General features: G+C 44.5%; 1 protein-coding gene across 2 annotated transcripts in view; it reads right to left on the bottom strand.

Annotated features, from left to right (window-relative positions):
- Positions 1-25,695, bottom strand: part of GPC6 (glypican 6) — a 3,429,025-nt gene that overhangs the window by 505,405 nt on the left and 2,897,925 nt on the right. For both annotated transcript variants that reach the window (XM_085622132.1, XM_085622131.1), the window contains exon 5: positions 18,060-18,190. In XM_085622132.1, coding sequence (XP_085478258.1) covers positions 18,060-18,190 — 131 coding nt within the window. The remainder of the gene's footprint in view (positions 1-18,059; positions 18,191-25,695) is intronic.

The following is a 25,695-nucleotide window of genomic DNA, read 5'->3' on the forward strand; positions in this document are numbered from 1 at the left end:
GCCCTCTTTTCTTAAACACAATGACATTTGACACACATTCTTTTGCATGACAGAGCAGGATAATATTCTCTGAACCAAACTTTTCCTACATTTCTTCTTTGTAGGCACATTATCAAATATCTTGAACATCCTGTACAAGGACTAATTACATTATGCAAAAAGTTTTTATTTGTCATTGGCAATTCCGCAACGGAACTATCACAATAGAATAAACTATAGTGGCCTGACTGAAACTTTGGCATGGCAGCATGGATGATGTTTAGTATATAAATGTCCCTCCTTTGCTTAGAAAGAGGAGCATTTAGCTGGCACAGAGAGGTTGACCCCATGCTGGAATTCCAGCTCAACTGATTCCTGTTTACCTCATGTGAGGGATGCTCCCCAGCTCTCCACCAGGACCGGCAGGCTGATGACACTTATCCACAGGTAATGGGGAGTTAGATCACCCTACAGGGATTTGGCAGATTCACCCTCTCCCTAGGCACACTAGGTTAGGAAGTGCTAGGTAGGTGTACAATATATTACAGAACTTGTATGCAAGCATATATTCTATGTAATCAGCAAAATGGTTGAACTGTTTATCTTTTTCACCACTCTCGTAATACTAATCACATTATTCTGTTTCCTTCTATTGATTATTGCAACACACGTATTTTACTCAAGAATCACAATGCTTCAACAAATATTGAAATTGCATGTTGTGTATTTCTTCAGTATCTCTTTGGGTATATGACTTGGGGAGTCAGGGTTGTCATGTTCTGAGGTTGCACAATCCATTTTTACCTTGTCAGGTTGTGGGTACGGTTGGTGCTCTGTGAGCTAGCAGGACTAATTCCAACATATTCTGAGAGTGTGCTCAGAATCAGTCTCACACAGTCCTGACATTTATGTTGTCCAACAAATGCACAGTTTTACTTGGGAAAGTATAATCCGTAAAATCCTGGTAAAAAATGAAGATGTAATGTAATGGTGTCTCCAGCGTTAAAATGTCACTGATGTACTATTACTGCATCACATATAAAGGTTATAAAGGTTATGCTGCGTACACTAAAACAAGACAAATTTGGTTCATAAATGCATCGCTTTTGTATAAACATCTTTCAAATTCTCACAGACAATCTCTAGGGAAGTTCTACTTTAAGGAGCTGGCCAAAATATGTTCAAAACAAATGGAAGATCAAAGTCATTTATAGGGTATGCACAATTTCAATTGTCTAGTGAAATTTCAAAGGCAAAACAGTGGGCCACATGCACAATAATTTTGCTTTGACTTTCTCTTGTAGTAGTCCTGGAATTCAGGTATAAGCCAGGAGTATGCTTCACTTCCTGCTGAGATTCACAAGTAAGCCAGAAGTACTACACCACATCTACTCATACACCAGTTTTTGTGAATCAATTCCCATGTTGGCCTTAGGGTTATACTGATAAATAAATCAATAGGGATAAGATTTTTTGTTCCTACGGGGGGGAAATATTTTGCTCACAGAGACCCACCCTCGCCTACATCACTATTACATATTGGGATGTTCCCTCACCATTACTCTCTGTAAAGTTCCACGTTTTTCCTGGGTAAGAAACCACTTTGGAGGGTTATGTGAATACCCACAAATATAAAAGTTTGTGGGTGTTTGCCTACTTCTAAAGTTCATCTCGCATAAAAACCCAACCAGATTGTAAATTTGCACTTAAAGAAATTCCATAATTCAATGCAAGTTTAATTGACATATTCGGAAATGCCGTTTGTGAGAGTGAAATTTCATGAATCATGATTATTTGACTCAGGATTGGGGTTTACGCTCACAAATGCTTTTTTAGTAGTGCATCTAAGTGAACTGAGTTCATCATTGTTTCAGTTTACAAGAATAAACTTAGAGAAAGTAAAACTATTACTGCAATATGCAATTGAGTATTTAAAAGTTTTCTTTAACACAACTAATTGGGTTTCTCATGAAATGAGACTGTGAACACGTATTTAGGCAGCATTAGAGAACTGCCAGTGTGCTTGTTGACTTATCATGTATGATCCTTTAAAATAAATATAGCTATATATAAATAAGAAATAGATATTTCAGGTAAATTGCAAATGACACCTAAAGGGGAATATGTTTAGGTGTGGAAATATGTAATGCTGAAGAGTACACATTAATTAAATGATCACTGAGAAGCTGATTTAGAGTGCCTAGGATTTTCACTGATAGCTCTTAGCTCTTATTAAACTGATGCACACTTTTCTAGATGTAATATTTATATGTTTGAAGCCAAACAGAATATGATTTGATTGACGGTTGATATTGTCTGCCTGGACCCTGGCTTTCAATATATGAGTCTTCTTTGAGGAGCACTGTTGTGAAGAATCCTTTGCAGGGTGGTGGTAAAGGCGTTATTTGTAGGTACGAGAATGAGACATCTGCCAAAAATAATCAGATGTCATAGCTGGCCATATTAGGACTCCTCCCATTTTATTTAAATCACTAGAGGAGGTGGGCTTCTGATAGCAGGGCCACCACTGGCTCTGCCATTAGGAACCCCTGTTTGATGGCACTTGTGCCAATGAGAATTGCATTGATTGGGCCCCCAGTTAAGGACAACCCCTCTGATATCCTTTCAACTTGCAGCTCTTTTGTCCATAGCCGCTATTGAAACACTGGTGATCGTGCTCAGAAAATCTTACAAACGTTCCCCAGAAACAAAAGAAAAACGTATAGTGCAAGAATGACCATTGCTATAGATTTTCCAGGAATCAGAGGATACAATTGTTTCATCATGGCATGAACATTACTATATTTTCTTTGTTCCTATTGGAAACACATGCAATTTGACTTTCATGACAGTGGCCAAACTAAGAGTTTTTCCATATATCTTGAAATCTTATATACTAACAGGGTGCCTTGTTTTGTCTTTTCTTTTCTTTTCTTTTCTCTTCTTTTCTTTTCTTTCATTTCTTTTCTTTTCCTTTCTTGGTGATCAAAACTTGGCATGATTGTATTCAATGTCACACAATTGTTCACTGGTAAACATTCACCTGGTGAACATGTCTGATTGACATTTACCCCTGGTGGCTTTCTTCCTATTTATTGTTGCAGGTGCAGTGACTGAGTAGGTGACTCTATGGTCCTCTAGCCCTGACAAAATTGCTTCAAAATTAACCGGCAATGAAACATGTTCGATGCCCGTTACACACTGGACTGAGCATGTAATCTTGGTTTTAATCATGAGCCCAGGGTCTGTGTTATTAAAGTATGGTATCACAGACCCAGGGATAAGTTTTTAACTTTATAGCCCTGAGAGATTGTGCAAAGAGAATATTACTCTTACTTAGGCACCGAGCACATTTAGCAACAGGGACAGACATAGAAATCCCCTTTACATTTCTGAGATGCATACTTCTCTGGTCAATTTGGAACATCTCTGTATACACAGGTGCACACTAATGATGAAAAGCCCTTCCAGCTGGAACTGCTACCCAACAGGCACTTGGTGGTCACTGACACCTATTGCCTCTTTTTAGCACCAGTGGTTGTTCGCTTCATGGTCAAAGCAGCACCTCGGTTGAGCCTAGTGTTTATGGACCATGGATCCTAACTGAACTAGAGTTGCGGTCGGGTGGAATTTAGAAATAATTCAAGATGTGCGCTGAAAGTAGGGTTTCTTTTTCTATGTCATTGACTAGGCGGAGGACACCCCTCCTTGTTTTTTTTCTGAGTTGGTGTTTTCATTAATATTTCAGAATGCATTGATATTTATTTATGATACTAAGGTCATCATTATGGATTCCCTTATAATCCGACTGTGGGTGGAAATAAGAGATAAGGCCTATATTTCAATTGCAAGTTATGTCTTTAAACTGTACACCCAGTTGCTTTTTTCTCAAAGCACATTTCTGCAGGTGAAAGCTGACAACATGCTTTCACGCCTCTGGTATTTTATTAAGCATCATTAAGCTAAACGTTTTTTAGCACATAAATAAATCTACATACCAGATTCTAAGCTCTAATACAAATACAAGAACGAATTTTTTTTTTTTTTTTTTTTTTGAAACCGTTTATTGCAATCTCAAATATATACAGGTATGGGCCTACAACCTTCCGGCCGGCCGCTAAAGTGACGATAGCAAATGACATACATACAACGAGGCACTTGGCTTTGCATAGACATTAAGGCAGGAGGTATCAACAACGCGGGCCATATGGCTCTGAGCCCACAATACGGTTTCATTTTATACAACACAACAACATAAAAAAAACACACACCCGCAAGGCAACCCACGATCGAAAGTGGCAGCACGTGCTCCTCAAATGGGGGACCCCAATCCATACACAAAAAACCCCCGAGAGGGGAAGGGAAACAGGTCCGGGACTGGGAGAACACTGTGCTCGGGACTGAGGGAGGGAGTAAACTAGGGGGATGGAGCTGGTGAAGCGGGTGGCAACAACGGCGGTTCGCAGATACCCCCGCGGTAGGCGTTCCAGGGGCCCCATATCTTCACCCATGCCCCAGGCTTACCCCGCGCCACATACACCACCTTTTCTCGGAACATGCACCAATCCATGTGTTCTTTCCAGGCCGACACCGCCGGGGGCCTCTGGGACCCCCACAGCTGTGCAACGTCCCGTTTAGCCACCATATAGCCCAGAGTCACCCATCGCGTCTGCGGAACCGAGTAATCGGTCGGTTCCCACACATTCAGCAAACATCTCCTCGCTTCAGGCAACAGCGCGACATGCGTAACCGCTCGCAGGACCTCATGCACACCACGCCAGAATCGCTCCACCCTCGGACATTCCCACAGAATGTGTAAAAATGTCGCTGAAGCACCACACCCACGCTTACACAATCCGTCCTCGGCATAGCCCATACGCAGAAGCCTTGGCCCCGTCATGTACACCCGGTGGAGTATCTTAAGCTGGACGAAGCGAAGGCGAGCCGGGATGGCCACCTCCTTCGGAGAGGCCACCGTGGAAATCCAGTCCTCGTCGTCCAACTCCAGCCCATCGGCAACCCAGGCCTCGCGGAGGCCAGTCAGTAAGCCCGTGCGATCATTTATCAATTTCTTGTAAATGAGGGAGATCGTGCTGTCCGGAACATGGCCATCTAGCACTCGATCCTCCAGGGGGGAGGACTCCGGGATGGAGGCCGCGTCTGGGAAGACGGAGCCCAGTGCGTGACGGACCTGCAGGTACCGAAAGTATTCACTGCCCCGCAGCTGAAACTCCGCCTGCAGCGTCTCAAATGTTTTGAATCCTCCCCTCGTCCAGAGATCCCCCACTGTACTGATGCCTATCGTGTCCCACTGCTCGAAGCCCTTCGAGGTCCACAAAGAGCCCAACCTCTCAGACGCATACAGCGGTGACGCCCGGGTCAAACGGTCCTTCCAGCCCATAGCTGCATTAGCCGCGTGCCATACTCGCACCATGACACGCGTGGGTCCCGTCAAGCGGGAATCGGGCACGCTAGCGTAGAGCGCTCGATTGTAGTCGCCACCGGGCAGGAGCATCTTGTCCATTTCAAATGCCGGGTTTAGGGCGGGCCCATAGAGGCCATGATTAATTGCAGCTAACTGGGAGGCCCAGTAATACCGTTTAATGTCCGGGAGGGCAATCCCTCCGTCGTACCACGGGAGCGTCAACTTTGCCAAGGCTATACGCGGCCTCCCGTCCCAGAACAGGCAGCGCTGTAAACCTTCCACTTCACGGAAGTAGCGCGCTGGGACCAAGTCCATAGTGTTCTGGAGGGCGTACAGGAAGCGCGGCAGTGACATCATCTTGAACAACGCCGCCCGGCCGAGCGGCGAAAGCGGCAAGCGCCGCCAGCGCGCGACATCCTCCTTCAAGCGCTGGAGGGGGGGAAGCAAATTTCGCTCGTAGCGGGCCACCGGGTCCAGCGTAATGTAGACACCCAAGTATCGAAATCCCTGCGAGGCAATCTGGATCGGACAGCCCCGCGGGAGGACAGGAGCCTCCCCGGAAAGCACATAGACACAGGATTTGGCCCAGTTGATGACAAGGCCTGAATTGCGGCCAAAAGAGCGCAACACATCGACCAGGACAATCAGTGATTTGCGCGGGGAGGCTAAGTACAAAAGGATATCGTCTGCATAGAGGGACACGCGGTCCTCATACTCGGGGGTCCAACGGAGACCTCGGATAGAAGGGTGCCACCGCAGCCACTCTGCCAGGGGTTCCAAGGCCAGTGCGAACAGGAGCGGCGACAGGGGGCAACCCTGTCGCGTGCCCCGTCCCAGCCCGAATGGGGCCGAGACTCGACCGTTCACCACCACCTGCGCAAGTGGGTCCGAGTACAACAGTTTGACCCAGCTGATGAATCCCGGCCCAAAGCCAAATTTCGCCAGCATCGCCCAGATGTACGGCCACTCGAGTGTGTCGAACGCCATAGTGGCGTCCAAAGACGCCAAGATGGCCGGCTCCCGCACGAACGGAACACGCGCTAGCACGCCGTGCAGGCGTCGCAGATTAAGAGCCGTATTGCGATGGGGAATAAAGCCGGACTGGTCTTGGTGGACCAGGTCGCCCACCACGCCGACCAGCCGGTTGGCGAGCACCTTGGCGAGAATTTTAGGCTCAGCATTCAAGAGCGAGATAGGCCGATAGGATGTGACCCGGTCTCGCGGTCTCCCCTCCTTGTGGATGACCACGATGGTAGCCAGACGCTGGTCCGGCAGGGAGGGAGCCCCGCGAGTGGGCCGCAAGGAACATTGCGCGGAGGTGGGGTGCCAGTACATCCGGTCGCAGCTTGTATAACTCGATAGGAATGCCGTTCGGGCCCATGGCCTTGCCAAAAGCGACCGAGCGGATGGCGAGGGCGATTTTGTCCGAAGTGGGGGCGGCATCCAGCGACTCCCTGTCCTCTACAGAAAGGGAGGGGAGCGCGATGTCACGCAGCAGGGCATGGGAGTCCTCCTCCAAGCAGGGAGAAACCGGGGAATATACCTCGCGGAAATAATCCGCGAAGCAAGAAACTATGCCTTCCGGCTCAGTAACACGCACGCCATCCGTCCTCTCAATCAACGGGACCACACGACTAGCTCTCTCCTTCTTGTCCAACCACGCAATCAACTTGCCCGCCTTATCACCCACATCATACAATCGCCCCTGTTGCTCTCTGCTGAGGCCCCTGGCCGCCTCCGTGACGAGGGCCCTATAGGCCGCCTGCTTAAGGTGCAGAACGTGAAGCGCAGCGTCAGTCACCTCACTCCCCAAATCACCCTCCAATTCAGTAATTTCGGCCTCCACCCGGGTCACCTCCTCCTGTGCGCGCCTCCGGGCATGGGAAATAAAGGAAAGGGCCTCCCCTCCAAGCACTGTCTTGAAGGCCTCCCACAGGGAGATAGCCGACAGGACTGACACCACATTCTCCTCAAAATACCGTTGTAAGGATTTAGTCAAGTCAGCGCGAATAGTGGGGTCGCGCAGGTACCAAGCATTGATTGGAGCTACCCTGCCCTCCCCCCTCGGGAAGACATCAAAGTGCAACAGGAGTGGGGAGTGATCTGAAATGCCCCTCGCCAGATGGCGCACCTCCCCCACTCTCCCGGCATAGGCCGCAGGGACAAGGATATGGTCAAGCCGCGAAAGGCTACCATGGGCACCCGAATGGAAGGTGTACTGCAGCTGAGTGGGATGCTTTAAACGCCAACAGTCCACCAATCCCAGTGTGTCCAAAAGGCCCGACAGCCACGCCTGTGCCTGGGGGAGGTCCCTAGGGGGATAACGATCCATAGTCCCAGAAACCACCGCGTTGAAGTCCCCCCCAACCACCAGAAGCCCCCCCGGAAGGTCGAGAAGGAGGCGTCCCAGGTCCGCAAAGGTGGTGGACTGTAACCCCGGTGGGACGTACACTGAGACAAAGATGACTACTTTGCCCTCCATTCTCCCCACCAAAACAGTGTAGCGTCCCCTCTCATCATGGCGCACCTCGTCTATTTCTAGCGGGAGCGAGGTCCTGACCATAATGCCCACCCCTCGTGAGCCTGATGTAAAGCCCGAATGGGCCACCAAACGATAACCACGTCGATTCATGGCACAAAAGGAGTTACCAATAAGGTGTGTCTCCTGCAGAAAGACCACATCAGGCGAAATCCGTTTCAGATACTGCAGGACCACACCCCGCTTAATCCTATCCCCCAGTCCATTAACATTCCAGGACAACAAAGTCAGGTCTCTACCCCCCATCACATACAGAAGCCATCATTTGTCCCCCCGAGAGCATCTCAAAAACACCAATACAATAAAGGGTTTGCCTTGCGGTAGAAACGAACCACACCCCACCCCAACCCACCCATCCCAACAGAACTCCCCCCACCCTGCACCCCTGCATGAGCCCGAACAGCCCCCCAAAGTGCAGTGTGCCTGTCGCCCCATAGAAGAAAACTAACTAGTCCCCCAGAGGAGGAGGGAGATCCCCCAAGAGACCCCACACGACCTCCACAGGAGGGGAACTTACCCTAACAATCAATGGTGACAATAACACAGTCCGGAGCAAGGCCTACCATTAGTCCCTTAGTCCTGATCCGGTGGGCCCTCCCCACCAACCGCTCCCCCCCCGCCCCCCCGGCCCCGATCTTCGGGCAAAGTGTCCAGCCAGTCCCCGGCCGCCTCGGGACGATCAAAAAAGTGCGTGCGGCCATCTACCTCCACCCTCAGCTTAGCTGGAAAAAGCATCGAATATTTGAGATTCAGGTCCCGTAGGCGACGTTTGACACCCAGGAAGCTCAGTCTCTGCTTTTGGACCGCCGGAGTAAAGTCAGGATAGAAATTAATATCCATGTTGTCAAGTCTGACTGGCCCTTGGAGCCTAGAAGTCTGCAGGATAGCGTCTCTGTCCCTAAAATTGAAGATCCGGGCGATGAGAGGCCTCGGAGGGGCGCCGATCTTAGGCCTACCCCCGGGGACCCTATGGGCCCGTTCCACTGCAAAGAATTTGCTCAGCCCCCGGGGCTGTAGATGGGTGAGGACCAGGTCCTCCACAAACAGATCCGCTGCCTCTGCCTCTCGTCCCTCCGGCACCCCGATGATGCGGACGTTGTTTCTCCGGGCCCGACCCTCGGAATCCTCCAGTCGACGATTCATCAGGGCGCTCGCCTGGCCAAGCCTGCGCACCTCCTGTTGGAGGGCCGCCACGTCAGTTGTGAGGCCCGAGGTAGAGTGGGCCAAAGAATCGACCCGGTCATTTGTTTTAGACAGATCGGCTCTCACGAGGCCCACGTCCACGAGGACCGAGTCGATCTTCTGCGCCAGAGTGTCAAAGCGCTGGTCCACCGAGGCCTTCATCTCGGCGATGGCGCCCATGACGTCCCGGAGGGTCAGGTCCGTGGGCAGAGCAGGAGCATCAGTCGGGCCCGTGGGGGACCTACGCGGCGCCTCTGGAGATCCCTTCTGGAGGGTGTAGCGGTCCATGCTATTAGATTGATGGGCCGTGCCACGACGGGTCGACTTCACCTTGGCCCGGTCGCCATCTTGTTTTGTGGCCATGGTCGCAATCCCCAAATCGAGCCAATCTCCTCAGAAAGGGGGTAGACAATCCCGTTCACGGGCTCCGGGGGGGGGCGACCACCGCTCCTCAGGATGGATCGCGGCCGGCGGGCCGGCAGGGCACCCCAACGAGGCCACAGCACCGCACACCGCTCCGCAACCCTACCTCGCCTGGCAGCAAGGAGGGCGCAAAAGCGAAAGCGAAAGTGCAGGGCACGCGAGTCGCCCAGCCCTGCCCGCCGCTGTTGTTCGCTTTGTCGCCGGATCGCCCCACTACTCCAGTACGGGGGGCCGGTGTCGAGAAGGCCGCAAACCTCAATCGGCGCTCCCGCCGGTGTCCGAAGTCCGATTGAAAAACGGAAAACGGGTGTCACCTCAGCTCGGGTTCACAAACTCAGTCCCCTCATTCAGGACAGCATTCGGTCAGGATTTATGTAGGAGGTCGCGGAGGTCCTCGGGAGCCTCGCACCTACGCGGCCATCTTGGTTGCGCGCTAGGCTCCTCCCCCTACAAGAACGAATTTAAACTTGATTCATAAATGTTTTTCAGAGTCTGAACTCTACACATCATAGATTTCCTCACATTTTGTGACTTTACAACTATCCTCTGAGTAGACACTGTAATCTACACAAATCAGAGCTTTCTGTGTGCCCATCTCCTGAACTAGCCATATGTAATGCTATTAAGAATGATATATTGACCATTGACTCCATTTTGCATAACTGACTCCGTTTTCTGTGCTGACTTAATCTCGTGTAACAGACTTCATTTTCTATGCTCGCACAAAGCTGCAAAGTGGGGAGGGGATGTTTTGGCTCTTCACTTGTTTTCGCTCCTCACCGATCCGAGTGAACTGGAACATGTTGTGTGGGATAACTGCTTGGTACCTTTAAGGGAATGTGTGTAATGTACAGCTCTGTCTCGGAGTCAAAATACAGGGGCCTGGCCAGCTTCTGTCTTGATCTTGACACAGACAAGTGCGGTCAGTTTGGTTTTTCGTAACAGAAGAAAGTGTGCGAGGTTTCTAGAACCTTCGCCTCACGTTGAGTAAACAGTATTAAAGGTGGAGAATTTTGACAGGCAGATTGGAGCTTACTTGTGGGGTAGACTTGCCGTCACAAGAAGAATCTGGATTTGAGTCCCGATCGCGAGTCTTGTCTGGCTGTCAACGGGCTCCCCAGCTTGAGTTGGCAAGGATTTCGAGTGAACGATCGGTGAGGCATTACTTACTTTGTTTATATGATTTCTAAGTTCCTTTGCTACATTAATAAATGTTACATGTTATTCTGGTTTTGTGCTTGAGTTACTTGATATTTTGGAGTCTGTATTAACTGATATATTTTGCCTTCCTTTTCAAAGTATTGAATCAGTTAATATGTGTGTGTCACTTTAATTACACCTGAATTTGGTTTCTTGTCTCGCCTTAAGAGAGTGCTGGGTCTTGTTTTATCGCCTCGTTTTTTTTGGAGTGCTGGTTTACATGTTATTTAAAGGTGCAGCAGTGCATTTGCCTCCTCTCGGGAGTGCAGGATTTAGGTGTGTCCTAATGTGTCAAATTAAAAGCACAACACCATACTCCTCAAGACTGTCAAATTATTGCATAGGCTCACAAACCTTTTTTTCTCTACAGGAATAATATAGCTTGACAATAAAAGTTCTCCTACAGTCTTTTGTTGAGCATGGAGTACGATCTGTGAATGTAGTAAATATTGCCAATTTACATTGATTGTTGGTTTACAAAGCATTTTGCATGACATTTTGAAAGACCTCCTTCTTAGACTCTCTGTTCTGCCCAAAACTTAAATGTAGTACCAATAGATCGAGCAACTAAGGGGCATATTTACTAGAAAAGTGGGGGAGCCACTTTTTAAATGCAGGGCTGCACCATATATACAACAATTTGGAGCAGCCCTGCATTTCCCCCTGCGCTGGCGCAAATTTTAGCTGCCTAGCGCCAGTGCAGACATCCTTTCACCATAGTGCAAGGGTGTCTGCATTGAGGGGACGATTGTTTATGTGCAGGAAGGTGTTCCTTCCTGCACATAAACAATCTTTAAATGGCATTTGAAACTTCTATGTGTTCTGCTTAATGCAGCACACATAGAAGATGCAAAACGTCACTTTTTGTATTGATTGTATATGTGCAGGAAGGAACACCTTCCTGCACATAAATAATCAAAGGCCTTTCGCTGTTTCTATGTGTGCTGCACAACGCAGCACACATGAAAATAGCAAAAACGAGGAGAAATTAAACATTTCTCCTCATTGTGCCTGTTTAAGACCAGGTTTTCCCTGGTCTTAATTTTGGTGCTTCCTCCTATTTACACTGCCCTTGTAGATTGGGGGCATCGTCAAAATCAATTGGTGTTGCGGTGGAACGCCCACCATAACACCCATTGCCCACCCCTTTCACGCTAAGTATAGCGTGAAAGGGGGCCTTATTTACAAGGCAGCATTAAGCCACGATAAGTGGCTTAATGCTGCCTTGTAAATAAGGTGAAGCACATATCACCACAGGAACGTCACTTAAAGTAACGTTCCTGTGGTGACAGGGGCTTTTAAATATGTCCCTCAGTTCTGTTCTAGAGTATAACTCTCCATAGATTGTGATTCTCTGAATGAAGATATTAGAATTTGCGTTTTATTTTTTCTTTACATCTCAACCAACTTCAACATAGAAGCACAAAATTGTTCATGACTCTAATCTACGAACATCATTGTTTATAGTATTCAGATTGGTTTTTATATAGAATATAGAGTTAAATCAGTTTAAGGAGAGTGGAAGAGTGTCCAGCACAGAAATAACTTCACTACTGATGCCACTCTGCCTCATCAGCCTGAACCAGCAGCTAAAATTGGGTATTGCTCAGCCAATGTGAATAATTGGCTCAGCAGACTATTCTGCCTCATGTACTCTTCTTAGTAAACCCAACATTTATAGCATGTCATTTAGAAAAGCAATTATTTCTTTGTACAAATAGCTTTGAAATTCAATAGAAATTTGTCCTGATGTTCACATTGATAGAAATAGATAGATTGGAGTCTTTGCACAAAGGGATAACTCTTTTTATGTAATTTCAATAGTTTCCTTGGCAGATGTTGTTAGAAAATTGAACATTAATAATTCCTTGAATTTGACTTGATCTGTTTTAATGTCAGATTGAAAATCATCCATGCTCATGCCAGTAAGTGTGAGGAATTCTGACTATCTAAGGTGTTTCACTTTTATATTGTCCCGGATCACTTCCATTTCAACCTCTGCTATAGTCGGAAGAATGCTGTTCAGGATTTCGGCCAATGTCCTCTTCTAAGCACTTTTTGCTTTTCCAATCTTAGTGCAGGCTAGACCCGACAGTATGAGAAGTAAATTTGAATGAATGACAGAAGACGTGAAATTCTGGCCCATTTGAGACCAGTTACATAAGTGTAACGTGTCGGCTGTTGAGTAGCATAATTTCTCCTCACCAGTTGTTGCCTCTTGTGCTCTGCACAGGTTCCAATGGAGTTTATTTCTCTAAACTATTACTGTGACCAATTACTCAATATATTTTGCTAGTAGGACAATGGTATTATTACAGTACTAACATTAATGTAGTTTTGTTTGAAACATACACATTTGAAGACAGCTTTTGGTTATCTTTTTTACTTTTCACTAAATAATAAATAGGAATTAAATTGCCTTATTGGCCCGGGGTACAATATTACAGTAATTTCCTGATTTGGTCTGAAGAGAATAAAAACTATACAAAAAGCGAAGTGAGAAGTGGTGGGGGCTGAAAGTGACATCTTCATTTGAAGTGCCTCTACAGTGGTTTTGATTGAACTATTCGGCTGTGGATGAAGTTGAGGAGCAAGAGAGTTCTTTCTTCATAGAGGAGCATCTGTAATGGTATATTTTGTCTGCAAGGGACTCCTTGAGATTCTACGTGCAACACCGTTCTGTTCCTGAGCAGGAAATACATTACACTGTATGAAAGATTGGGGTGGGGTTAGGGTGAACTTTCTAAGAATTTGGTTAAGGGAATCTACGGATGAAAATCTACATCTACCCTTTAGGAGTTCATTCTTGATCTACTGGATCTTCAGAACACTGTTAGAGCCAAGACTGGCTTTCTTTTCTGTGGTACCAAAAGGAATCCCTGCTACCCACTTGATGAGAACTGGAAAATCTGTTCCTAACTCGCAATTTGAATCTTTTGCTCAACATAAGTGATCCAAGAAATAAAAGAGTCAGTTCTCTGAACATGACCAGAACAGGACCATCTGGATAATAATGTTGTGGGGCAGGAGATTGCCTGATATTTGCACCAGGTGAAGAAATCTCAGTTAACTGGTGTGATAATTGGAGGAATTGCAGGTAGGCATCGCTGTGGGTGGGCCCTCCCCTCCCAACTAATTTGAAGTGGGCCCTTCCAACTAATTTGAAGCAGGAACACAGCCTCAAGGATCAGTCAGACCAGAGGATACCAGCATCTAAAAACTGCTTACTATTACCATTCACCCGGAAACCTTTTTTGATGGGCATTCTGAATTTTTGTTGGGTAAAATATCTGTATTTATGGGTGCTGGATCAACCAAAATGTTACCTGTTGAATAGCATTGCCATCTCGTACTACTCAGAGCTTTTTAATTGCTGCAAAATATATTCACTAACATCAAATACAGGATCAACTGCTGCATCAGATCTGGTTCCAATACCTGGCAACCTGCCTGATTTTGTCCCAATGCAGCAGTGGGTGATTTTCATCACCGATATCTAGGATTAACCAAAGGCTCCCACACTGTATACCTAATATCATATCCTAAAATTTTTAACAGCAAAGTTATAAATATTAACATGACCCAATCTCCACCTTAAGTTCAGTGGGGTGAAGTTGCAAGTCACCTACATGAAATGCCCAAGCCTCAGTCATTTCTCCGGAGAACTGTTCATTGTCTCTAACCTTTCTCACAGATTCATCTATTTTGTTTTATTACCTTATTAAATTATTTTCCTTTTACTTAGATCTGGTGTGAACCTTCTAGTTGTTAAGGGACAGATTTAGAGTTTTGAGGACAGTGTGCTTCATCGCAAATGTAATGGAGTATCCTGGCTGCTAAAGCCTCAGTCTGTCCTCCTCATTTAGAGACAAGTGAACTTCAGTATTTCCCCAATGGAGCCCTCATTGGCTCTGTCGATTAATACTTTCCAGCAAAGTAGGGCCTATTAGAGGAAGGACATTACCATTAGCCCTATTTAGGGTTGTTGGTGTAATGCCTTTTTTCTGTCCATAACCACCAGAAAAACCTAGTAGTTAGGAACAAGAAAAAAAATGGCACCCACCCCCTGGGAGGTGTGGGGAAAAATAGTTTTCTGTTTTTCGAAAACAAACTCTCATTTTAGGAGTTTGTTTTTTTAAAACAAAACAACTGTCAAAAGTTTGTTGTATGGTCGCCAAAACCAGAGGTGGATATACAGCAAATTTTAGTACATCAAAAGGAATCGCTGTAATGGGGATTATTTTCAATATGTAGAGATGAGAGCAGGCCTGACTGTCATCTCTAAGTTTGTCAGGCTGAGAACCATCCCTGTACTCATTTCACCAAACTTTAAATCAGGTTCTAAGGGGGCATATTATCAACGGGCAGCGATAATTATCGCTGGCCGTTCATAGCGATAGAAAAATTATCGCCAGCTATCGCTGAATATTATCGCCATGATAACGCTATATTTACAACGTATAGCACTATGGCGATCATATTTCAGCGATAGCGGTGTTTTCAATGGAACATCGCTGGTTTTCCAGCGATGTTCCATTGAAAACAGCGATAACATTGCTGATAGGACCCTGTGATCCTATCAGCATAATCCATATCCCATTAAAAGTATGCCTTAGTCAGGAATTTAACAGGTGTTAAATTCCTGAGTTAAGGCTGAGGTGCCACGATTTTTTTTATCGCTGCACCTTCTTGTTAATATCGCGAAGCTGCCTTCACGATATTAACATGTGTTGTTTTCACAGCCACGCCTCTTTTGCATCTCATTAGCGATGCGAGGCGAGGCTGTGAAAAAACGGGCTCTACATCAAGGAAACACGCGCTAGCGTATCGATGATGATATTGCGATATAATTATCGCCGCTTTTCGCCCAAAAACGGACGCTAAAGCGCCGATAATTATATTGCCAGCCCTTGCTAATATGCCCCCATGTTCTCTATTTATTTAAGTGTAATGTTATTGAGTCGATTATCTCCAAAGACTACCTGGCTGCTCAAACTACCAAAGTTGAGCTACGGTCACCATTAGTGAAGCCTGTTTGCCTCTGTGGACTCTTCTGTTTAGGGAGTCTGTATGCTCCGTCATGGTGAAAAATTGTGAAATCAGTCCTACATAGTTTACCCATCAAATTTCCTGCACTGAGTCTTTTTGTGATTGTTTTAAAAAAATGTTGCTAATTTGTAACACATCACCTTTTATAAATCATGTTGATGGTACTTAGGGCAGAATACAATACTGCTGAACATCTTATTGCTAAATAAAAGAGGTATCTGTAAATTGACAGTTTCACTATGATATAGAAATCATTTTGTACAAGTTCACTTCTAGAACTCAGCAATTTGGCCACATATTTATTGCACAGAATTCTTTATGTAGCTAGGCATTGTTGAACTAAATTACCTTACTTAGTATTTGCTAAACCAACATGTGTTATGGAGAAGTCAGTATGTATCAAAGTATACCAAGCACGGGCAGAACCAAGCAGATTTGTGATGTCAAGTGTGCGTTTTGCTTTTTTGTTTAGATTCAGAACAGTTCTCAATCGAGCAGAGTAAGACTTTGTTCAAGTAAGCTCCAAACAAATGTCTACAGCACAACATATATTAATGATTCGAATTGCATTTCATGTAAATGTTGAATAAAGTGAGATGAAGTACATCAGATCTAAAGAAAGCATGCACCTGACTACACAATACAATAACATGAAGTGAATGATAAGGGTAAGCAACAGAAAGCTTATTAGCTGAGGTGTCCTTCAAACACCAATGTCTTTTCTGTAACTAGTGGTAACTGCTCGGATCACAAAGGCCAAAGCCTGAGAGATAGGCCGGTCCACTGGAGCTGGAGTGCATTGATCTCTGGAAAGGCTGTCCCAATCACTTCCCTATGCATCAGTGTGATAAAGCAGAGGACCTTTGCCCTTCCTAATTTGACTGGTCATGTTGTGCTACCTCTGCATGCTTCCCCGAGGGACGATAACCACTCAGGTTAGCCTACCTGGTTATACCCTTTGGCTTATCATCCCCGCGTAATGCAATGCAAGCACATATTGTGAAAGCTCACAGTACAGACCTGCAGAAGAATATCTCTTAGGTGCACCACATGTCAACTGTGTGGGGGATATGACAAACTGAAGTGACATGACTACAACCTAAATTTCATCTAAAAAGCTTTTCCAGTGGCATAAATACATGCAATATGCAACAGCTAGCTGGCATTGAAGAGAGTTTCCCACCCAAAATCTAAGGCCCTCATTACAAGTTGGCCACTATCAGATGGGAAACAGCAGTTACACCGCAAGCGGTACAATGCATGCCATTACCCCGTATGCCGCTGCAACGCAAAAGGTGTGTAGCAGTGGGTAGAAGGTGTTGGACTTAGCTCCAACACCTTCTGTACTGTTGCACACACTAGAGTTGGAATAGTAAATTAAACTATTCCAACTTCCAGCGCCCCCCGACAGAAAGTCGGGGTAAAGTTTTGCGTTGCAATGGCATGCGGGGTAATGGCATGGGTTGTAACGTCACCTATCCCTATCAGATGCGATTAAAAAAAAGGTGGTCTGTAATTCTCAGGAGAGATCATTTTCGCCCATCTCAAGCATTTGGGAATAACATGGTCTTTTGGGTGGTAACCTCGCCACAATCCTCATGTTCTGCGAAAAACTGGTATTTTCCCTGTGATAAATATCTCCAGCTTTGACCCGTTCATATTTCTCACAAAACCTATAAATCCAAACTGTGCAGTAACGGGAGTTGCTACACATATCAGAATTTATCGGCCCACTGATAATGAAAGCCTAAGTGTCAATGTAGACCTCCTTCGCCAGCGGCACCGAGTAACCCAAGTTGAATTTGCAACCCCAGACCGTGAACACTCTTGTCCTGCAGTGCTTTGGTTCCTGGCTCCTGGATCCTTTTTGTCTAGTAATCATCCCTTCTGGCATCCATTTAAATTTTCCCTCCAAACATATTATTTTGGGGTACATGTTTGAACTGCCACACAATTATTTACTGCATGGAAAATGCCCTACTAACATAGTAGTTTACAAACAATCTATGACAGCATAACATTTTTTAGTTGGTTGTCGAATGTGGCAGTGTTTTAAACATATAAAGCTGGAAGATAGCTTTTTTTTATTCCAAAAGTTTTAAAACCCATGCAGAAAAGTGTTTCTAATGCATTTGAGTTGATCAAACTGTACTCATCTACAAAACAGTTTTGTCTGCATTGTGTGGGTCCAATGTTGTCAACAACTTTGCTGTTTCACCCTCTATCATCTCACAGGTGGGTAATGAGTTGTTGTCGGGTTACCTTGGCTGACACCTGTATGCTGTTTTCTTGCATGTTCATTATGGCTTCGGAAATCTTGACATCAATGGGATCCATGACCGACTCAATGTTGAATGGGCCTTCTAACCTCTCCGCTACCAGGAGCATGGCATCTGTGAGAAGACAAACGAGACAAGCAAGACACCCCTTAGTGAAAAGATAGCGACACAACTTCAGATACATGAAAAAAGAGTCAGAGCCTGCCATTCACAGTGTTGGAAATATGGCCGCCTGAGCTTGGTAATTCATGGACAAGTCCTCAGGTTGGGCAGCTGGGCAGCACAGAGATGTGAGCCTCTGACACAGAATTTCTTCCTTGAAAGCAACTTTCAGCATTGTAATTCTCATTTAATAACAAATCACCATCAGGAGTTTATTTATAGTGTCAGTTCTTGCGTTGCCAGAGTGTTATTTGGTCTTCTGGGCAATTGTTATCAATGAAACATAGGTCCAGACATTCAGGACTTGGTTTAATATTGCGCTGCGGCAATACTGCTTTTATTGCATGACAAAGGTCTCTGACAAAACTGGTACCATCAAAAGGCGACTATTACACAATATCAATGTTAATTTTAAAGGAGAACTTGGGGAACCATAGGCCTGATGCAAAACAAGTATTTTGCAGTCACAACGCCAGCAATTAATAAAATGACATGGTTTGCGACTGGAAAATACCTTTTTACTATTCACATAAGCCTTTTTACAAGTCAGAGAAGTCAGGGCTTTTGCAGCCCCAACATTACTAATCAGTGCTTCGGAGAGGAATGTATCCATGGTTTGCAAGCATAACTGTGGTTGCAAATCATTGATCAGATACCAACACTTCAAAGGGGGTGGTATTAGATTCACAAAAGGAAAGCTGTCCTGATGGGACCTCTTCTCCTTTGGGAAGTGTGGCAGCAGACTTAGGGGTATATTTACAAGGGCTTTATCTCCGGTTTTTTGGCTTTTAAAGCCAAAAAAGCGGAGATAAAAATATCGCCCTATTAACAAGAGGGTGCTAACATGCATTAGCGCATATTAGCACCCTTTTACCCAACGCCTCCCTTTGCATCTCTAATGAGATGCAAAGTAGGCGTCACTGGGCAGGACAACCTTGTAAATATTGCTGATGTCCACATCGCGATATTTACAAGGCTGCCCCAGCATTTTAGCACACGTTAGTTTTTGGAGAAAACCGCTATTTTCTCCAAAAACTAACGTCTGCTAAAATGCAGACTTAGGCATACCTATAATGGGGGTGGATTGTGCTGATACGAGCATGTGGGTCATATCAGCAAGGCTATCGCTGTTTTGCAGGGAACATCGCTGGAAAACCAGCGATGTTCCCTGCAAAACGGCGATCTCCCCGCTATCGCTGGTAATTATATTGCCCTGGGGAAACGCGTTGTAAATAGCGCGCTAACAGGGCGACATAATCAAGAGATAGACAGAGATAAATAGATAAGCGCTAAGCGCGCTTTGCATCTATTTATCGCCGTCCTTGTAGATATGCCCCTTAGTAAGGGAGATAGTCAGGGTCGGACTGGGGGAAAAAAATAGGGCCGGGCACTAAAATAAAAGTGGCTCCCGTCAGCAAACCAGATAGCTAAAAAAGTGGTCCTGTCAGTGAACTCAACAGTAAAAACCGGCCCACCTGGCCAAAAAACAGGCCCACAACTGCTACAGAAATGGCCCACGCAGTCATCTATCAGACCAGCGCATCGGGCACTGCCTGATTGCCATATAGGCCACCGACCCTGGAGCTGGAAGTGGTCCTGGTGACTACTACCTGCTCTCCTAAATGCCATCCCAAATGGGAAGTTTTATTACAAGCAGCATCGGTCCCTGGAATGGACACTTGCTGTTTTTAAAAAGCGGTTCCCCTTTTAGAATGCAAAGGCAGGGATGTAAATATGGTGTCCTTGTAGGCCTGCATCACTGCATTTGCAGCCAAACATAGTGGGTTGCAAACTGCGACCTGCCTAATTAATCTTCATCAGTCAGGTCATTTTGCGACTGCCTGCAAACGTAAAATTTGCGGTGTGTCCTATTAGTACATGGGTTGCATCGCAAACTGCATTCCCATTTGCAAACCAGTCTGTGTGCAAATTGCACTTCCCTGGTTTGCAAATGGCAATAGTACATAAGGCCTTTGTCACTTTTAAAGTATTTTTCGGTGTTATTGTTTTGTCATTTACACTGAACTATTCATTTTGTTTCGGAGTTAAGTGCAGATCTTACCCTCCCTGGACTACACAAAACATTCTGAAAACCTGGGGTACTTGCTTGTGGCAACTCGCTGAAAAAGCGCTTCGACACTTCATCAGGGGTAGTAAGCGCTATATAAATGCAATTACAATACAATACAAAAGCGATTTTCTTAACAAGAGTTGCGACAATCCTGATTTGGATGCAAACATGAGTTCAAGTCCGAATGGTGAATACAAGTAGTGTGGGAACAACACACTGCTGTGTTGTTTGTCTTGGACCATAGTGCAAGGAAGTTCAAGCTGCAGCTTGAAATATAATATATTGCAATAATCAGGGTTCAGGAGGCTCCTCGGGACTCTGGGCCCCAGTGTCACTGCACCTGCTGCACTAAACCAATTGAAATATGGGCTGCCCAGCTACAGGATCTTTGAGATGAGCATTATTGACAGCTGTTATTGAAAGCAGCTGCCAAAACAGATTGCCTACCTATACAGGGACGTAGATAACCATAGCACAGCAGGTGCAGTGACACCGGGGCCAAGGGTGTGATGGACCCATTTGATCCCTATTAGTGGTTGTGTTTTCCTACCAAATCAGGGAAAGTGAGTCCAACATCTGTGCTTGTGCTAGAGCTCGTGCTGTCCCAGCTAGGCCACTGTGCATATCTAAGCTAGATCTGCTTGAAGAACAGAGAATTAAAATGATTCTTTTTTGTCAGATAAAAAAAAAAAAATTAAACGTTACTAAACCACATCCAAGCAGAATATTTGACAGATGTCATTTCATGAACACTGTTCTATGATGCGTCCAAAAACAGAAGAGCTACCCCTCATAACAAGGGACAGGATAAGTGTGCCTACCAAAACATGCTGCCTCACTTAATGTTGCTTCTAATGTGCTTCATGGGTATAATAAATACTCTATATGCACAAAGGTCTCTTCTTTTCAACAGCATTTGATATCAAATATATTCATTCTTATTCTAAATTCTTCATAAAACACTGTTAGAATAATTTTTCATATAATTAAAAATAACACATCTCATCAAGTGAGAACAGTTACACCTTTTAGACCCTCGTGTACTATATGTTGATGCACGGCAGCACACCTAGCCGTCCTGCTGCGCTGCCGTGCGTCAAAATGAAAGAGCAGGAATGCGCCTTATGTACAAGATATTGCGCATTCCTGTCCTTCTCCCCTGCAAGGGTGCCTGCATTGTGGAGATGATTGTTTTTGTGCAGGAAGGCACACCTTCCTGCACAAAAACAATCATTGTTGGCATTTTTCTCTTTTGATGCGAGCTGCAAAAAAACGAGGAGAAATAAAAGTATTTCTCCTTGTTGCACCACTTCTACGCCGCCCCTGGGAGGCGTAGTATTCTGACGTATTTCCAGCTTTACACAAAATGTTGTAAATCTGGGAATGTGTCAGGTTCCATGGATGTTTCGTGGTAACACCCATGGAACGCCCCTTTCATGCATGGAAATGTGTGAAATTTGCCCATATTTACAAGGCCATGAAAAGTCACGCAGGGTGCCTTTAAATGTCATTGTATATAGGGGCAAGCCCATTGTGCTGATGGCGCAATGGGCTTGTAACTGAGGTCCTTATACTTGAGGCCCTTAGACTTTACACATTTCCTTCACACCCTACCCTTTCCTCTCTAGTCTCCATTTAAAAATCACAGTAAGACCTCCACTGAACACTATTCCCATTGAGATAATGTGCACTGTGTACATTTAATTTTCATTAGCTTGTTGAGGAGGTGTTTCCATGTTCTGTGTGTTTCACTCCACGGTTAAGGGCAACAATTTGCGCAGTGGCGCAGCAAGAGAATGAGCCTTCTGTCTGGGGATGGGTAGTTAGGTATAGACATAATGCGGGTTCACTGGTCCCCTGCAGCTCCTGGGCCCTGGTGCCGCTGCACCTGCTGCACTATTGAAAACTTTGTCCCTGAATGTGTGCTGATAAGCAGAACAGAGATGTGATAAACTTTGTTTTCGCACTGTCTACAGTAAGTCCATTAATCCGATAACTGAGAGTTAGCTCATGAGCTACAGACAGAGAAGCTCAGAAACTTGCCACTCTGTTTTAAGCCCTGTCAAACACCACACATCAGAGGTTAGGCGAACGCATTTTAGTGCAGGAGTCCACATCACTGGACTAAAATGTATTTTTCACACATAAATAGAGCTTCTCTGGTTTTATGAAGTCAAAACCAAGCTGGCACACTACATGCCTCTAGGCAATTTAATCACATATAGGCAACAGTGATTTTAATTGTGTCATTTGAAGAAGAAAATAATCAATTAAGAAGCTAGATAACTGCATGCAATACATGCAGCATTGAGGGTAAATTAAGGATAATTAAACACATCAAACCAACTTAATCATGATTACAAATAAACTTTTATCTCTAGTATAATCCACAGAGAAACATACAGATGAAGCACAGTGCAATGTATCCCCAGTGCCAAAGCCATAACACATTAAACATCAAAACCAGCTATTGACTTGGTAAAAAATACCTTCATAGAATTCAGAAGCTTCTGCATGGATAAAAGGTCAACAAACTCAAGTTTGTTTCTTATCCATGTCGACGACATTTCAACCCTTACATGCAATCCAAGGGTCTCATCAGGACTAGGAAATAGGATACATCTGTAAACCCTGAAATAAAAGGGTTAGCCAAAAAGGGAGAATATGGGGGGGGGGGGGGGGCAGAATGTGAAGAGGCAGGATGCGAATGCTCACCTATGTGCCATAAAATAAGGTACTCACTCAGAGGAGTAGACCCTGAGTGTTTGCGCTAATTCCCTGGGGTCCCCGTAGCATAAAATGTAGGCAAAATGCTCCAACCATAGGGAGCAGGCTACACGAAAGCAATGCTCCTAACAATGCAGGAGCTAACACAGCGTGAGCACTGTCAGTGTCTGATTTGATCCTTGACTCCTTATAGTTGGAGTGATTTGCCTACATTTTTTGTTATCAGGGCCCCGGGGAATTAACGCAAACACTCAGGGGTTACTCCCCTAAATGAGTACCTAATTTTATTTTTTACACATAGATGTGCATGCTCAATCTACATTCTGCTTTCTCTTCCTCTCTTTTTGTACTAACTCTTTTATTACAGGGTTTACAGATGTATCCTATTTTCTAGTCCTGATGAGACCCTTGTATTGCATGTAAGGGCTGAAAAGTCGTGGACATGGATTACAAACAAACTTGAGTTTGTCGAACTTTTATCCATGCATTAGCCTATGTATTCTATGAATTTGTTTGTTACTGGCAGAGCAGAAAATAAAACGCATAATTTACATGAGACATTAACACAAAAAAGCTTAATAAAATGAAACACTGGAAATTGTGCCTTTTCTTAAATGTGAAAAATGATGTGTAGCATGGTTTTTGCAGTAAGCACTTATTTCTATCATAATTACACTCTTCCATTTTCTACCTCTCAGTTATTTTCTTCTTTAATAAATAAATGCTTTTAGGAAATGCTGGACTATGGAATATGATTTGCTAAATGATTCCCACTTGACTTGTTTAAATAAATCATCGCTGTAGAATGTGCTGACTGAAAAAATGTCTTTCTTCTTTTCCTAAGCTACATCTTCTCATCATATCTAGTTTGCTTTCTAGCTGCCACATATTCACAATGCCGAATGCTGAATAGTGTAATAAAACAATAATGTTTACATGAAGACGTGAATCCCATAACTTAATATCGTAGGTTACGACTAGAATGTTTCTGCCATTAGAAAAGTTAATTGTTACACAGTGGAATACTGAATAACTAATAGTTTAGAGTGCATGAATATTTAGTAACTAAGTTGACACTTGTAAATAGCACCTTGCCCACATTGTACGTTTACCATAGGAATGAAGGAAGAAGCAGCAAACCATCAGATGATCTTTCATTATTGGCTTAAGATGACCTAACACCAGTATTGATTGTTACATATGTTTTATGTTTTATAATGTATGTGTTTCAGGTAAGAATTAAGGCAGTGCAGTCCGGTCTGGTCCAGGCCATTCTTCTGCGGCCATTCCTTTTCCCCGTAGGACTTTTGACCCTATTCGCAGTAAACTACTGCTGACGGTGATCTCTGTCGTCTACTACTTTTTGGGTGTCTACTTTCTTTAACAGTTATGGCTACTGCTGTGACTATTTTCTTAGCTTAACTTTGAACAGTTGTTACTGTGACTGCTTTCTGATGCTGCTTTGAGAGAAGAGACTCAGATGAGTTTCTGGAACTACTCTTCATGAGGAGTTCGGCTTCAATCTGATTCTATTCCAATGCTTCTTTAAATCAGACTCTTTTGCAAAATAACTCTTTATGGGTTATGGTAGATAACAATCAACTTAGAGAAGAATAGGGACTAATTTCCTTTATGGAGCATGATGTAATATACTTAATTGATTCTATGACTTTTCTTGATATTTCTGCAAAACAGATGTATCTGATTTTCTAATTTAGGTAAAAAGACAAAATAAATACTAAACTCTTATTGATAAATAAAGGTTTTTGAACTGATCTAAAACTCTCATGAGTGACTGAAATAAAATACTAAATTGATGATGTCTATTGAGATGTTTTTTATTGATGCTTCATTCTAAAATGGTGGCAAAGATGCATTGCAGAGAAGAAGATTTTGGTGCGGAGTTGGAGACCCCTTTTGTAAGTTAGGGGTTTAACTGAAATATTAAACAAAAAGGTTTCTGTGCCAGCATTACCAAGCCACTTGCTGGTTTTGATGTTTAATTAGATTTGTCTGTACTCATACCATTTTGGATTTGGCCCTGGGAACACATTGCAAAGTGCTTCATCCGTATGTTTTACTGTGGATCATTCTAGAGATAAAAGTTTATTTGTAATTATGATTAAGGTGATTGCATGTGTTTCGTTATCCTTAATTTAACCTCAATGCTGCATGTATTCCATGAGGATATCTAGCCTCCTAATTGTTTAGTTTCTTCTTCACATGACACCAACGAGCCATTGTTGGCTATATGTGAGTTTATACCCTGGTTTCCATGGGTTCAAGGGTTGCTCTTGTAGTCCTGTATATTGGGCAGGCAATTTAAAGCATACGGTCAGGCATGGGACTGACTTGTGTTGCTATGGTCACAATCAATGAGTTGATAAAGTAATTAAAAACAAAGTACCCCCTGGTGCTGCAGCCATCATGGATGTCATCTTTCTAAAAAAACAAATTTGCAGCGGAGATCATGCCCAGCCTTTCTTAGCCATGTGGATCCAGTGATCAGCGTTGTCTCTAATAAAAAAAAACTGCAAGCACATGGACTCTACTTCCCATTGATTGTAGGGCCCTCTGTTGTTTTTCTGGGATGGTGCGCACATGCAAGCCTGGCCAGGCTGTCTCTTATCGTAGCTCCATAAATCGATAAGAGCAACCG

This window comes from Triturus cristatus, chromosome 8 (genome assembly GCF_964204655.1).
Source record: "Triturus cristatus chromosome 8, aTriCri1.1, whole genome shotgun sequence".
NCBI classification, from domain to species: domain Eukaryota; kingdom Metazoa; phylum Chordata; class Amphibia; order Caudata; family Salamandridae; genus Triturus; species Triturus cristatus.